At 43.7% G+C, this 17,550-nt stretch overlaps 1 protein-coding gene across 2 annotated transcripts in view; it reads right to left on the minus strand.

Annotated features, from left to right (window-relative positions):
* The window catches only part of N4BP2 (NEDD4 binding protein 2), a 1,101,392-nt gene that overhangs the window by 1,007,780 nt on the left and 76,062 nt on the right, over positions 1 to 17,550 (minus strand). For both annotated transcript variants that reach the window (XM_069202011.1, XM_069202014.1), the window contains exon 3: positions 4,411 to 5,605. In XM_069202011.1, coding sequence (XP_069058112.1) covers positions 4,411 to 5,605 — 1,195 coding nt within the window. The remainder of the gene's footprint in view (positions 1 to 4,410; positions 5,606 to 17,550) is intronic.

The raw sequence follows: 17,550 nt of genomic DNA on the forward strand, positions 1-17,550 counted from the left end.
CAGCCACCTAAAAAGTGCACATAACAACTGACTTGCCTCCATAATGTACTATTGGTGTTGTTGTCAGGGTAGGGGGAAGAATTAATGTTTCTAAATTCATGTTTGAAAACTATCACTTTTAAATTAATGCTTCTCTATGCACTGATATATAAAAAATTGTACTAAAGTGAAAAGGTTCTGCATGTTAACTACACTTTTGAATTTTGAAGAGACAGTCACATTTTTACACTTTTGCTCCAAGATGTCTTAAAAATGAAGGCTTTTCTAAAGTTAAGCGCAGGACTCCCTAGTTACTTCATTTCTTTAACAACATTTAAGCTTGAAATAAATGATTGCCTGTCTATTTAATATTTTCTTATTGTTAGTGCTGAGTTGAGTAAACAGCAGCCCAGTGCTCCTGTTGCCCAAGGGGCAGCATGTAAAGGTCTCAGGGAAGCATTAAGCATGCGACCGTGCTTTGAGTATCCATGCGGTACTGTATTCCACACAAGAAAATACACATGGCAATGTAGGTGTCACCAGACCATTCAACAGAGAATCAGATTGACCATCTCTGCATTGCCAAGAAATTCTAGAGGTCTCTGCAGGATGTGAGAGAGATGAGAGGAGTGGAAGTGGCATTGGACAATCACCTTGTCATGACCAGGCTACAACTAAAGATGGAGAAAGAGATGCACAGAAACAGAGTGAATACTGTCACCCTCAGTAACAAGTTTTAAGTCTTGCAAGAACTAGAGGACAACAGAGACCCAGTAACAAGTCAGTAGGAGAAGATCAACAGTGACATCAACCTGCCAGAAGGTACTGAATCCAAAGAAACACCAGCATTAAGAATGGATCTCCACGAAACTCTCTGCAAAATCAAAGAGAAAAAGAAAAAGAAAGCTGCAGTCAACACAAGCCAAACAAGAGTAGAATAGCAAAAGTTAAAAACAAGAATGAAGCAAATAGAAGCTTATGAGGTGACGAGCGAAGAGTCATCAATGGTCTTGCCACAGAAGCCCAGGAAGCAGCAAGCCATGGAAACTTGAAAGAACTGTAAAACACAACAAGGAAACTCTCCGGCAGATAATCAAGCCAGAAAGACCTATTAAAGACTGAGCTGGGAAGACATTCATCGGTAAAGTAGGCCAACAACGAAAATGGGTGGAGCGCTATGGGAACTGCTGAACCAGCCTGTGCTACAGTCTCCACCAAACATACAGGCAGCTGACAAAGACTTGGTAATCAACTGCAGCAGACTAACCAAGGAAGAAATATGGAAAGCCATCAACATTTGAGAAATAAGAAAGTGGCAGGACCCCACACGCACTGAATGCAGACATGGAAACACCAGTAGACATGCTCTACCCGATATATCTCAAAGGAGCTGGGAAGAGGAAAAGGTGCTGTTAGACTGGAAGAAGGGATATCTTATCAAGATCCCCAAGAAAGGTGACCTGAGTAACTGCACAAACTACAGAGGGATAACTCTTTCATCACCCTAGGGCAAATTGTTTAATAGAGTCATCCTGAAAAGAATGAAGAAACAAGCTGGAGTTCAGTACCAAGATCAGCAAGTTGGCTTCCACAAAGATAGATCCTACATAGGCCAGATTGCAACAATTTGCATGATAGATGGATTGGTAAAACTCACTATGTCAACTTCATCGACTATGAGAAGGAATTCAACAGTGTGGACAGACAGACCCTTTGGAAACTCCTGCACCACTAAGGTGTGCAGATAAGCTTGTAAGAATCATCAGGAACTCTTATGAAGGAATGACCTGCAAAACAGTTCTTGGAGGACAACTCACGGAATCCTTCCAAGTGAGGACCGGAGTCTGCCAGGGTTGTTTGCTCTTGCCTTTTCTCTTCCCACCCCATAGACTGGATCATAAAGACATCCACAGCGAGGAGAAGAAATGGGATCCAGTGGACACCTTGGATGCAGCTAGACAAGCTGGACTTTGCAGCTGACCTGGCCATACTCTCCCATACCCATCTTCAGATGCAAGAGAAAACTGACAACTTGGCAGCCACATCAGCACAACTTGGCCACAACATTCAAAGTGGAAAAACCATGATAGATTCTGAAGAATAACACAGCCAGCACAACTGCAGTCACTCTTGCAGGTGATGCACTGGAAGAGGTTGAGGCCTTCACCTACCTGGGCAGTGTCAGTGGCAAGCTGTGGTGAAGTATGACATGGCCCATGCAGAGGCTTTATTTTAGAATGCACATTTTAAGCTTGGCATCTTTTCTGATAGTGACCTTTTACCACTCATGCATTAATGTACTGTGAAGACACTGTACATGAGGCCTACTGTTTGAAAGCACTGCTGCCATACAGTCTGTACACCCGGCCCAAGGCTAGCCACACACAGAATACAAAGCATTATGATTGTCCACTGGAGACAGCTCTGAAGCCACAGGGATTTCATCACATCAGCTCTGCACCTCTGACACAGTGTGAAGTTTCATTATAAAAATTGCCTTTGTGGTACATTCTGCAGAGGTGTACCTCTGCTGAGATTGTCATGTAATGCTGTGCACTGTGACCGCGATGCCCAGCTGCTGACTTTCACCTCTGTCCTGCAATGGACGATAGCCTGCACTACACCAGATGGACTCCCTGGCCTTCCTTAAGCAGGTATGGGGGTTAAGCTATCCCAAATGATCTGGCACAGGGTACTCCCACTATGGTCTCAATGGTGTAGGTAGCAGCAGATAGAAGTGTACCAGCACAATAACGCTAACATGGTTGAATTGTTTATCTTTTTCACCATTTTTATAATGCTCATTACCATGCTTTGTTTCATCTGCCTAATAATCGCAGCTCATGCTTTTTTTTAATACAAAAATAGGATTACTGCAATAAATGTTTGAAAAAACATTTTCATATCTTTTTTGTGTCTTACCTTAGGTATGCAAAGTGACAAGGAAAGGGTAGATCTGTTTATGCTTAGGTACGTTGAGGGGTTCAGATGGGGCACTGTGAGCTATCGAGGAATAGCGTCACATTTCCTGAAGATATAGATGGACTACGTGCTTGTGTCCAGAGGTTTATGTTGACCTAATACACAGTTCTACTTAATTTATAGGACTGCATAACAAAGCTGGGTGGTACAGACGCTGACATCAAGGCAAGAATCGGCAAAGCAATGGCTGCCTCCATTCAGCCAAAGAAGATCTGGAGCTCCAAGGACCTTAAGCTGCAAGATTTGACTTTTTAACACCAACGTAAAATCGGTCCTTCATTATGGAGCAGAAACGTAGAGGACAACAGTGACCACCACTAACAAAGTTCAGACCTTCATTAATACCTGCCTGAGGAAAACACTCCAAATCCGCTGGCCAAACACCATCAGCAACAATGCCCCATGGCAGCAGACTTTCCAACTCCCTGCTAATGAAGAAATCTTGAAAATATGCTGGGGCTGGATAGGTCGCATACTCCACTAGCCCACATCAAACAATGACCTGGAACCCTCAAGGGAAAAGGAAAAGTGGAAGAGAAGAAAAACATCTGGTGCTGAGGCCTCGAGGCTGACTACAAGGAGATGGGCTAGAGCTGGAGATTGAAAGAAAAGCATAGGAAGAGGTGGCTGGAGAGTACTGGTTGATGGTATATACTCCAAGAGAAATATATTACATAAGTAAGTAAGTGTGTGAACTTGCTCTGGAGGAGCCCCAATAGAAGTATACAGACTACATGATGGCCCTCAAGCCTGTAAGGTATGCATATGGGTCCAACCCATAAAATAAAAGATAGGCAATCAAGAAGTGTAGGGACTTGTTCTCCCCAGCTGGACCAACACAAATTGAATAGGGACCTAGCCAGTGGGCAAGTCATGTTGATGGGTTTGAATGGCCGTGTTGTGCTGCTTGAGTAACTCCTGTTGTTAGAAGCGAAGCACCCTGAATGGTCAGCTTCTAAAGAGCAGCCTAGCCAATCCTGGGCTCCACTGTAAGAGAAAGTCAGTATACTAAGAACCCTGTCAAACCAGTACACACAATGTACTAACTTAAAGTCTCCTCTACTTCAGACCCCCACACAAAGAAGGTGAGTAGATAATGGCCAGATCAGCAACATATAAAGAAACAACAGTAAGGCAAAAAGATTTACTATGTATTAATTCTAAACCTTTAACTCCAGTTTAATATTCACTTTACAATATTTTAGAATGAAAAATAATACAAATGCTAAAAAATGAGTAATAGTGTTTTGATATTAAACAGTTCAGTGAAAAAGATTTGATAACAATGGGAGGTAGTATTAAGAGACGTTTCCCCAGCTGGTCATTCCCGTAACACATATGAAACATAGCTTATTCCATATGCATATGTAAAGACACATCCATAACTTCCCCAGCTTACATGCTGATTTTCCTGATTAATCAAGAACAATGCTTTTAAAATTCTTGTACCTTGCTAATGTAGATTTTCCAGATCCAGGGGCACCTCGTAGCAGGAGAAGAACTTTGCCTACAATTTGTTTCTTTTTGTTCACACTTGGAATAACAGATAGATTCAATGGTGGTATTTTGTGGCTACCAGTTTGCTGTCCTTGGACTTTGACTTTGGATGTGAATGGTTTCCTAAGCCACGCATTTAAACACTTCTCAGGAGAACCATTAATACTTCTCTCAAATCCTCGCTGGTTCAATGCAGGTGTCCAGTGACCAGGACTGAATGCAACAGGAGTGATAAAACTGTGATAGCTGGATGGGTAAAACTCACTAGCCAATGGGTTCCAGGCAGTCACTTGGGCACTGTTTCCATTCTGAGACTGGAGGGCATCTGAATTTGGTGTTCTAGAAAAATCTTCAAGGACCATAACAGACACATCATCTTTATTCGGATGATTACTTGAAAAAATTGTGTCATCTTGATGTCTAAGAAATGGTATGTCAGATTGTTCCAAAGTCAGTGACTGGTTTAGAACTGGTAGCATAGTCTGATTGCAATGTGGCTCTTGAAAAGAAGCAGCGTCAGAATAGGTGCCTATGTCCATATTTACATTATCAGTTTCAAACCCTTTTAAGTGCACAGGTTCTGAGCCTGCAGCATTATCGGAAAGTGTTCCTACCAAGCTGTTTAAATCAAGTTCATCTGAAAAGGCACTGGTGTCCAAAGGTGCATCATCAGTCAGCACACTCCATTTCACCAGTTCAGGCTGAAATGATGCACAGTTGTTTTGGCTTGGTTGGACTGAGAAACAATTAGAACAATTGTCATTCTCTTGCATGGCATTTAAATGCACACTACAGCTCACCAACCCTGAAAGTTTACCGGTATCAGTTACACAGTCCAATGACTCAGGTACTCTTTCAGTGTCTGAGTTACTTGGTGAAATATAGGAAAAACTGCTGCATTTTTCATATTCATTTTGGATCAATAGATCAAAATCGTTGGTCAACAACATACTGGCTGACGGGTCTGTTCCTGTAGAGTGTGCAAACTCATTTGCCAAAATATTGTTCCCTTCAAAAAAATGTGCCTGTTTAGCATTCTCAAGGGATGTGGCTATTGCATCAAATCCACTACCTTCAGGACAGTATTCTGTTGATGTTCCTTTAGCTGTAGTTGAAAGTTCCAGTAGGTAATCCATTGCAACATCAACTGCGTGGGAAACAAAAATAGAAATGACATAGTCAAATATAAAGAACACTTCATAGTGACACAGTAAACAGTCCGCTTCTTCTGTAACAACTCCCCTTTCCACGCCGCCAACCACTCCGACTGTTTCTGTATTCGGCCCTGTAAATCACTATGCGGCCATTTGGCTTGGTTTTTGCTATACAGATACACAGACATATATACATTCATAATCCAGGTAACATACTGATGGTGGCTGCTTTGAAATGCATCTTTAAAAAGGTACACAGCGGGACGGTTACTTTTTAGAGAAGCAGATAAAGTATTTTGATTCTGCAATACTTAGAAAACGTTTCCTTCCATATTGCTTGAACAGATGCAGGTGATTGAGAGATTACAATGCTGCTGACGCTGTGATGAGATTCCTAAAATGTTTTTTTTTAAACTGCCCCTCCCTGAAATCTTTGAGATGCACTAAACCCGCCAACACCACCAACGCCTCCGCGCCGCACGAAAAACAGCCTACCGGATCAGACTTGACAACAACGCCCACAACAGCAAGGAACTATTTGGCATCGTCAAAGAGCTCTCCAACCCGGACGCAGAAAACAACTCCATCCCTCCATCACAGGACCTCTGCGACTCCCTCTCGACCTTCTTCCACCACAAGATCACCGACATATACAACAGCTTCCCGACCACCGACGCGAACCCCCCCCGGAACCCGCTACCGACATCGCCACCATCCTCACCTGGAGCCCAACCACCACCAAGGAGACCACCCGCGTCATGAACTCGATCCACTCCGGATCCCCATCGGACCCCTGCACGCACCACATCTACAACAAAGCCGACGACATCATCGCACCGCACCTCCGAGATGTCATCAACGCCTCCCTCACCACCGCCACCTTCCCGGAGAGCTGGAAACACGCAGAGCTCAACGCCCTCTTAAAGAAACCCACAGCCGACCCCACCGAACTCAAAAACTTCCGGCCCATCTCTCTCCTGCCGTTCCCCGCCAAAGTGATTGAGAAAATTGTCAACACTCAACTCACCAACGCCCTGGAAACCAACGACTCCCTCGACCCCACACAGTTCGGTTTCAGGACCAACCACAGCACCGAAACCGCCCTCATCGCAGCCACGGACAACATCAGAGCCCTGACCAGCAAGGGTGAGACCGTGGCCCTCGTACTCCTGGACCTCTCCGCAGCCTTCGACACGGTCTGCCACCGCACCCTGATACGACGCCTCAGCAACGCCGGCATCAGAGGCAAGGCCCTCGAATGGATCATCTCCTTCCTCTTCGGAAGGACTCAGAGAGTCCGCCTGCCCCCCTTCAGATCCACAGCCACGGAGATCATCTGCGGCGTACCTCAAGGATCCTCCCTCAGCCCCACTCTCTTCAACATCTACATGACCCCCCTGGCAAACATCGCACGCAAACACGGACTCGACCTAATATCATACGCCGACGACACCCAGCTCATCTTATCCCTCACAAACAACCCCACCTCAGCTAGGACCAGATTTCATGAAGGAATGAAGGAAGTGGTGAACTGGATGACAGACAGCCGCCTGAAACTGAACGCCGACAAGACGGAGGTCCTCATCCTCGGCCCCACCCCCACCGCATGGGACGACTCCTGGTGGCCCCCCGCCCTAGGCAGCACTCCCCAACCCACCGACCACGCACGCAACCTCGGCTTCATCCTGGACTCATCCCTCACCATGACCAGACAGGTGAACTCGGTGACCTCAGCATGCTTCAACACCCTACGCATGCTCCGCAAGATCTTCCGCTGGATCCCCACCGACACCAGGAAGACTGTCACCCACGCCCTCGTCACCAGTCGCTTGGACTACGGGAACACCCTGTACGCGGGCATCACCACCAAGCTGCTGAGGAAACTCCAACGGATCCAGAACGCTGCCGCAAGACTCATCCTGGACATCCCTCGCCACCACCACATCTCAGGACACTTGAAAAAACTCCATTGGCTCCCCGTCAACAAGAGGATCACCTTCCGACTCCTCACCCACGCACACAAAGCCCTTCACAACCTCGGACCCAAACTCATCAACAACCGCGTCTCCTTCTACACTCCTCCACGCACTCTACGATCTGCCGGACAGGCCCTGGCAGCCGTACCCCGCATCCGCAAAGCCACCGCCGGAGGAAGATCCTTCTCTTTCCTGGCAGCGAAGACCTGGAACTCTCTGCCCAGCCACCTTCGCGCCATACCTGAACACCTCTCCTTCAGAAGGCAGCTCAAGACCTGGCTCTTCAAGCACTGACCCCCCCCCCCAGCGCCTTGAGACCCTTTATGGGTGAGTAGCGCGCTTTATAAATGCGAATGATTGATTGATTGATAAACCATATGATGTGTCAAAGCATCTTAAAAATAGGCTATTTATTGACTAGAAAAAAAGTCAGCCGACAGTCTGCTGTGAGCGACTTTAGCCAACACAGCCTTGTACGGACTGTCTGCCAGAGAGATTACTCTATCGAGTTATTATCAAGGTGTTCAAATACAACTGAGTTTATAGAAGAATTACCTACGTCTTGATTATTTTTTTACAGAAGTTAGAAGATTAGTTGTTTTGATAAGGTTAAATCAAAGGTTTTTCCACAGGTGGTGGACAGGCATCAAATGGATCCACTTCCAAGGTAGGCGTGGAAGAAGCGGTTTGATGATCTCAAATAATATGCTTCTGCAAATGCTGTTCCATGTTGAAGTGCAAGCAACTAAATAGTTCAAGGCGGAATGTACCATGTACTATTACATTTCGTTGTTTTCAGTTATTTTTGCTTTGTTTTCTTGTTTTGCATTGGTACTGCATGGGTTGCACGACTGGAGTCTGCAGGCCAAAGTGCCACGTAAGAGTCCTCCAGATCATCTGGAAAAACCTTCCAAGTCAAAGTCTCCAAATATATACTCCCCTATAGTCTTATTGTCTCAAAGCTCGCCGTAGCAGCCTCTACCGGCCCGAGGGAACTAAAACCTCCTCGGCTCCGTAAGGCCTTGTTCACAGCTGCGGCTATGAACAAAGAAAACATTGGAATGTTGATGCTTCAGGCTTTTACCAGCCAGTAAAAGCCCGGATCACTTCATTGTCTGCAATGGAGATCCCAACATTCCAATGTTCTAAAATAGCCTTAGAACCAGCCATATCGGGCTCTACCGGCTATTAAAGGCCCGCTCCCGCGTTAAATGCCCGAGCCGGTAGAGCCAGCTACAGCGGGTTCTAAGGCTACTAGAACATTCTGCCACTCAGGGCAGAATGTTCTATTAAAAAAAACAAATTGCTCACGGAGCACGAGGGGATTAAAATCCCCTTGGGCTCCGTGAGGCTTTGTTCACAGCTGTTGCTGTGAACAAAGCAAACATTGGAATGTTGGCGCTGCGGGCTTTTACCGGCCAGTAAAAGCCCGCAGCACTCCATTGTTTTCAATGGAGCTGCCAACGTTCGCATGTTCTAATACAGGATAGATGTTTCTGTAGAGGATAGATGTTTTCTCTGCTCAAATCGTATATTGGCACTATCACCCAAAAGGGTACCCTGACGCTGAGCAGGTGGGTATGCCTAGAGCTGCCTAGGGTAGGTTGGTTAACTGAAAAAACAGGCCTTGAGCTTCTTGCATAATTCAGAAAGAGAGGAGAAGGCACTGATGTGGAGTGGGAGACCGTTTCACGCTTATAAGTAATGTAGGAGAACGCCCATACTCCAGAGCTTGTTCTGTGTATGCATGGAATGTGTTGGGAGTAGAAGTACAGCGGAGCAGAGGTGTCTGTGAGGTTGGCGGGAGGAGATGCGACTGTTCAGGTACGTGTGACCTAAGCTGTGTAGTGCCTTGAATGGTTATGTGAGGAGGATTAATATAAAAAGTATGCTGCATTATTCATTTATTTTTTCAACCACTCGGATCTCAGATACCGTTTCGGTGGTATTATTTATTTACTGACTATAGTTATAACCATCAATCTGTAACAATTTCTTCTGCTGTGTAAAAAGTGTCTTCGGAACATGTAACACCTGCATTTTTGTGACAACTACCATCATCACCTTTCACTGATATTAGAGTGATATTAGCCTCGCAGCCTTCTTAAGGTGTTTGCTAGGTGTCATTCTTTCTTCCCACCCACAGACAATGAGACTTGCAGTCAGTTTGAAATATTTTTGGACTTGTTTTGCTACATCCTTTTCAGGAATCTTGTTGAGAAAGGGAAGGTTACAGAACTTCTATTACACTGTCTCTGAAATTCTCACATTCTCACCTAACAACAACGTTTTCTTCACTGATTATATATGTCTAACTCGTTTGGGGGTAGAAAGGGGCACAAGGCAAGTGTGCTCATTGTTTCCTATTATCCATGAAACCGTTGGCATGTTTGCTGCGTGGGTCTCTAAAACATATGGGCCTGCAGTGGAAATGTGATACATTCAGATATTTGGGGGTGAATTAATATAATTCAGAAAAGGATTGGTTGTGGGTAATGTGGGGTGGGTGTTGTCCTCTATGCAGCAATCACTTTCTTTTTGGTGCGCGATTCCGATCTCACCAATGGGTTGAGTGGCTGTATCCAAAATGTTGATCCTGCCCTGCTTTTTGTATTTCTTTAAGGAGCTTCCAGTGGTACTGATCAATGGCTTTTGTCAGGTGCTAAATTCACTACCTACAATGCTGATATGAGGATCGGAAGGAGTAGTGTAGCAATACTGAAACTATATCTGGTTGACTGAAGGAGGGCTTGATGCCCCCAGCTACGAAGTATAGTTTGCTGCAGCGCCACTACAGTAGCTGATGAGGTGGATGGGTTCTGGCACTGACCTGGAATGTGAGGCTATAGGTCGACAGTTGGGAGGTCGCACTATATTGGAATGGTTACTGGGGCCCAAGGAGAGTGGTCAGGGTGGACATATGCGGATGAGCGTTGAATGGCTTGTAAGTGTGGGAAAACATACTTGCAGCTCAGAGTGAATAGTATACTCTATGCCCCTGAACAGCATTTGTGATCAATGCCCAGCTGTGCCAGACTCACAGAGGTATATGATATACATCTATGGACTGATGCAGTGATGTCTTTATGGAAGGGCACGTTTGATAGTAAATCATAATGTTCTTTGACCAATATTATGGAGACTTATGACCTAATTCCCAGTAACTTTTGAATATATAGAGCGATCAGACAACAGTCCTCTCTTTCTTTGGAATGGGGTTTGGGAAGAATCAGAGCCCTTTCAGCTCGTACAAGTCCGCTTGACACACGGACACAACAGGAAGCCGATTACATGCCTTTACAATGCATTGCTCCACAACACTTGGGGAAATACAAACCCGCTCAAGGACGGGTGAGAGACACACCTGGCTAAGGGGCTGATTCAGGAGCCGACTCGGACATAGCAGTACCAATGTTCGGGTAATGAGATGGAAATATCTATGAATATTAGGCTACACTTCACCCAATTTAAGTTTCCACATCATGCTTACCTCTTCCCTAATCATATAAAACATATGTTCTTCAAGTGTGTGCCTTAGGTGTGCAGAGGAAGACGCAGGGCTCTATCATTAGATGTGGCAGCGCCCAGTCATGCCCCGATATTGGGAGGAGGTACTGTTGTATGTGTCAGAGCTGACAGAACCGCCAATAGTCGACGAGGCTTCTTTTTATTTGCTTGGACTCATTAAATGCACAAAGAGACAGAACCTCGTATATATATTAATCGTCCTGGAATTGATGCTGGCTAAGCGTCGTATTGACGTGGAGTGGAAGTCTCCTAAGGCACCATTTTTGTAGGGCTTGCTACATGATTTGTTCAGATGGATACATGCTGAAATAAATATGATAACAAGACATTCATTTATGTCAGGAAGTGCAACAGGACATGCCCATTGGAATGGTTTTCTAGACAACGTGGAAGCCAAGTTGGATGAAAGACAACCCTGGCAGGGGGTACAGATAACACATCGCAAAGGCATGGAACATTTGTTCCTTTTACTGTTTGGTGGGAGTGTGCTTTGTGGGGAGAAATGAGGTGGGATGAGAAAGCTTTGTGTGAGTCAATGTCTCTCTATGTTGTTCCTGAGGGTGTTCCATACCAGTGGTGTTTCTATAATCTCCCCGCGCTCTCTCTTGGTCTTTCGTCTCCTTCCCCTCCTGTACGCGCCTTGATGTGATGTTTATGTGAAATAACTGTAAGATATAATGGTTGTGCACAGATAATACTGCAAATAATGAATACGTTATTTTAGTTCTCTTTCAGATCTGTACGATACTATTATAAGTAACTGGCAATGTAGACATTTGGCACAATTGCTGTATACTGTATATATTAGGTGATAAGATCATATTTATAAGTGTTATAATGTGGAGCCCACTTAAAAAATGTTTCATAACTAAAAAAATAATGTATGTATATTTATACTTTTGTCTTGATTAGTAAACCTCTACCAACAAGCCCTTCTATTTTTTTTAATGAATATATATATATATGGGAAATGTCACTTACATCTGTTCATGGCATGTAGTGCTGCAAATTCACATGCTGTGCATAGTCGTCTGCAATCTAGTGTTGGGTTTAGAGTGTTACAAGTTGTTTTTCTTCAAAAAAGTATTTTCTTGAGTCACGGGATTGAGTGACTCCTCCTCTCGGTGATAGTGCGCTTGGGCATCGACTCCTCTGTTAAACTGTTTTCCCGCAGAAGGGTTTAAGAAGGAGTGATAGAGTGAAAGAATGTAAATGTACAACTAAATGTAATAAGTAAATAAGATGTCCAAGCAAATGTTACTATATATATATATATATATATATATATATATATATATATATATATATAAATATATATATATACACATACATATGTACAAATAAGTACTGCAACAACCACAGGCTTACGGGGAGGAGGGAGGGTTCATGTGAATCTGCAGCACTACATGCCACAAACAGATGTACACTGGGTAAGTGACATTTTCCGTTCAATGGCATGTGTAGCTGCAGATACACATGCTGTGCATTGACTAAAAAGCTGTCCTTCGTCCAATAAAGCGGTGGCTAGCCTGTAGGGGCTGAAGTTGTTTGAAATAGTGTTTTAAGTAATGCTTGACCACCATTGGTCTGTTGCTTTGATAATACATCCACACAGTAATGTTTTGCGAAAGGATGTGGTGTGGACCATGTGGCAGCTGTGCATATTTCTGCCATTGGTATGTTTCCTACAAATGCCATAGAAGCACCTTTTTTCCTAGTGGAATGTGCTTTAGGAGTTATCAAAAGTTGTATTTTTGCTTTAATGTAACATGTTTGAATACATCTCACAATCCATCTAGCTAATCCTTGTCTAGAGCTAGGATTTCCTTTATGTGGCTGTTGGAAAGCAACAAAAAGCTGTTTAGTTTTCCTAAACTCTTTTGTTCTGTCAACATGGTACATTAGAGCTCTTTTAAGGTCAAGAGTGTGAGGAGCTCTTTCAGCAGTTGAGTCTGGCTGTGGAAAGAAGACTGGCAATTCCACTGATTGGTTAATATGAAAGAGAGAAACTACTTTTGGCAAAAGTTTTGGATTCGTCCTAAGTACAACCTTATGTCTGTGTACTTGGAAAAATGGTTCCTCTTATGTGAATGCTTGTATTTCACTCACTCTTCTTAATAAAGTAATTGCTACTAAGAAAGCAACTTTCCATGTGGGAAATTGAATATTACATGAATCCATGGGCCCAAATGGTGGTCCCATTAATCTTGAAAGTACAATATTGAGATTACATGCAGGAACTCGTGGGGTTCTTGGTGGAATAATATGCTTAAGTCCTTCCTTAAAGGCTTTTATGACAAGGACTCTGAAGAGAGTAGTATGTTGTATGGTTTGTAAGTACACTGATATAGCGGTAGGATGAATTTATACAGAGGAAAAAGTTAAATTAGCTTTTTGTACATGAAGCAGGTAACATACAATATCTTGTATTGATGGTTTAAGTGGATCTATATTTTTGGGTTGACAGTAGTAAACAAACCGTTTCCACTTGTTAGCAAAGCATTGTCTAGTTGTTGGTTTGCTTGCTTGTTTTAGAACTTCCATACATTCTAATGGAAGGTGCAAATATCCAAATTCTATGACCTCAGGAGCCAAATCGCTAAGTTGAGTACACTGGCATTGGGATGCCTTATTTGACCCTTGTTCTGTGTTAACAGATCTGGTCTGTTTGGAAGTTTGCGATGGGGTACTACTGACAGATCCAGAAATGTTATGTATCAGTGTTGTCGTGCCCACGTGGGAGCAATGAGTATCATGGTGAGAGAGGTGTGATGCACTTTGTTGACCAGAAATGGAATTAATGGGAGAGGGGGAAAAGCGTAAGCAAATATCCCTGACCAGTTGATCCATAGAGCATTGCCCTTGGACAGAGGGTGTGGGTGTCTGGATGCAAAGTTTTGGCATTTTGCATTTTCACTTGTTGCGAAAAGGTCTATGTCTGGTGTTCCCCACATTTGAAAGTACTGTTGAAGTACCTGTGAGTGAATTTCCCATTCGTGTAGTTGCTGTTGCATCCTGCTTAGTAGGTCTGCTAGCTGGTTGTGTATCCCTGGGATGTATTCCGCTAGCAAGTAAATCTGATTGTGAATTGCCCATTTTCATATTGATTGGGCTAGAAGGGACAATTGGGATGAATGTGTTCCCCCCTTGTTTCTTCAGATAATACATTGTTGTCATATTGTCTGTTTTTATTAAGACTGTTTTGTGCCTGATCTGAGGTTGAAAAGCTTTTAGGGACAGAAACACAGCTAACAATTCTAAATGGTTTATGGGGTAAGTTAATTGCATTGAGTTCCATTCTCCTTGTATGGGAGATGAGCTCCCCAACCTGTCATTGACGCATCTGTTGTTATTATGGTTTGAGGCACAGGGTCCCAAAATGACCACCCTTTTATTAAGTTGTTGTGATTCCACCATTGCAGAGAGTTGTACGTTTGGCGGTCTAACAACACCGGATCCTGTAATTGACCCTGTGCTTGAGACAATTGTTGTGAGACACTGTTGCAGTGGTCTCATGTTTAGTCTTGCATACGGTACTATTGCTATGCATGACGCCATCATTCCCAATAATTTCATGATAAATCTTACTGTGTAATTTCGATTGGGCTGTATCTGTGATATGAGGTTTTGAAAAGCCTGTATCCTTTGTGGATTTGGATAGGCTAATGCTTTTAACGGGCGAGCACAAATCGCTCAGTTCTGTGTTGTTATCTCTCTTTGGACTTCAAACCACGCCCATGTCATGTCAGTGTCTTTCATTGGTTCATGGGCTTGCCTTTTAAAAGCTGCTTGCTTTCATTAGTGGGAGGCAAGCATACGTCATGCCTTTTCCAGTTAGCCCTCCTAAAGTGCAGCGACCAAGTACTGAAATCATATAAGACTCGCTGTTTTCCGTCCGGTTTGTGGACTACTTTTTTCTCTTTTTTCGCAGCGCGATCTCGGTTGGCACAAGTCGAGCGCTTTGCATGACATCGACCTTGTTACATAGTTAATTGCACTTTTGCCAGTTACGTAGATAATTGCACTTTTGCCAATAGGTTTCACTACGAGTGAACTGTTATTTCCGTTTGTGTGTCTGCTTTGCACTGATGGCGGCCGTCAGCTCGCTTATATGAAACTTTTAAGTTTCAGTTTATATGGCAAGAAAAGTAAAGTTAGTTATGTGAAACTGTTTTATTTTCATTTTCAATTTATGTGGCAAGAAAAGTCTGGTTAGGAGTTTACAATGCTAATTACTCGAGGTCAAGCAAACGCAAGACTGTTGAGTATTGAGAATCGCAACTAGGTAAGGTTGAACCTGTGCTGGTTGAAGATGAGATTTTTGATAATTGATTGTGAACCCTAATGTGTGTAGGGTATCTACTGTGGATTGAGTGTGTTGTTGGCACTGTATAATATTGCTTGATTTTATTAGCCAATTGTCTAGATAAGAAAAGACATATATGAGTTATCTTCTGAGGTGAGCCGCTACTACAGCTAGACATTTTGTGAAAACCCTTGGAGCTGTTGTTATGCCGAAGGGAAGTACCTTGAATTGGTAGTGTTTGCCCGCTATTACAAATTTTAGGTATTTGCAATGAGCTGCATATATGGGAATATGGAAGTAAGCATCTTTGAGTTCTAAGGCAGTCATGTAATCTTGTTTTTGTAGTAGGGGAATTACGTCCCGTAGAGTAACCATGCGAAAATGTTCTGATAGGATGTATAGATTTAGAGGTCTGAGATCTAGAATGGGTCTGAGAGTACAATCCTTTTTTGGAATCAAGAAATATAGTGAATATACTCCTGTTCCCTGTTGTGATAATGGAACCGTTTCTATTGCTCCTTTTAATAATAGAGATTGTACCTCTTGTTTTAGCAAAACGTTGTGTTCTGGAGAGAGTCTGTGAGAGCGAGGGGGAATGCTTGGTGGAGTAGAAATGAGTTCTAGGCAGGAACCATTGCAGATAACGGAAAGTGCCCACTGATCTGTGGTGATGTTTTGCCAGTGCGAGTGGAATTGTTGAAGTCTTCCTCCCACAGGAGATGTGTGGGATTGTGGGATGTTGAGGAAGTCACTGTTTTGGGGGAGTGGTGACACTCTTTGAGGTATTAAATGTTCCTCTGGCTCTAAAGACTTGCCTCTGTAAGAGCTTCTTAATGATGCTCTTGGATAATACTGCTGAGTTGGTTTAGGATGTGAGGTGGAAGCCTCTGTAGTTTGGGGTATCAAACCACCCCTAAACTGCTGTTTACGAAATGATCCCTGATATGGTGTGGTATATAGGGCTACCATGGCTTTAGCAGTGTCAGAATCCTTTCTGAGTTTTTAGATAGTTTTATCAACTTCAGGCCCGAAAAGATGTTCCTTATCGAAAGGCCTGCTAAGCACTGCCTGCTGTATTTCGGGTTTAAACCTAGAGGATCTTAGCCCTGCATGGCTATGAATTATTATGCTAGCGTTGATACTTCTAGTTGCAGTATCAGCTGCGTTGAGGGCAGATCTAACTTGATTATTAGTGATCGCTTGACCCCCTTCAACAATTTGTCGTGCTCTTTTCTGATGCTCTTTAGGTAAATATTGCAAAAACACTTGCATTTCATCCCGGTGTGCCCTGTCATACCTTGCTAACAGGGCTTGGGAATTGGCAATACGTCATTGGTTAGCTACTTGTGTAGCTGCCCTTTTACCTGCAGCATCAAACTTTCTACTTTCTTTGCCAGGGGGAGGAGTATCCCCTGAAGACTGGCTATTGGCCCTTTTCCTTGCAGCACTAACTACAATAGAGGCTGGTGGTACCAACCCTAGCCTTGACTGGTTCCTTAAATATGTCTTCAGCATGTCAAAGCATACCAGGCAGCACTGGTAAACACTGGTAGTGTGAGTGGGTGGAGGATTATGTATTAAAAAGAAAATCCTCCTCCAGTGGTTCAGCATGTATCTGAACCCCATGGTATGCAGCTGCCCTAAAAATGACCTGTGTGTAAACCATACTATCCTGTGGTGGTGAAGGTTTGGAAGGATAGAGATCTGGGTCATTTAGTGGTATAGGATCTGGGTCAAACCAAGTCCCAGAGGTCCACTGTATCTCCCAGTGAGTATGTGTGGGAGTGCGTTGGTGAGGGCAGTGGTGGTGGTGGAGAGAAAGAAAGCTGTGGTGAATGTGGTGGAGAGAGCTGTAGAGGTGATGGCTTCTCCTTTCTTTTAAATTTTTTTGCTGGTGGTGGAGCAGTGTCAAGAGCCTCTTGAAAAGCCAGCTTCCTTTTGGTCTGTGGAGGCTGAGAAGCAATAATTTTCCCCGTCTCCTTAAGGATATGTATCCTTCTTTGTCTACTGTCCATAACCTCCAAAATTGGCCAGATATCAGAGTCCTCAGAATGATATTCAGATGGTTTTATGCTTTTAGAGGATTGTTCAGTAGTTGTCTTTGACATGTGCTTTAGACGGCCTTGAA

This window comes from Pleurodeles waltl, chromosome 1_2 (genome assembly GCF_031143425.1).
Source record: "Pleurodeles waltl isolate 20211129_DDA chromosome 1_2, aPleWal1.hap1.20221129, whole genome shotgun sequence".
Lineage (NCBI taxonomy): Eukaryota > Metazoa > Chordata > Amphibia > Caudata > Salamandridae > Pleurodeles > Pleurodeles waltl.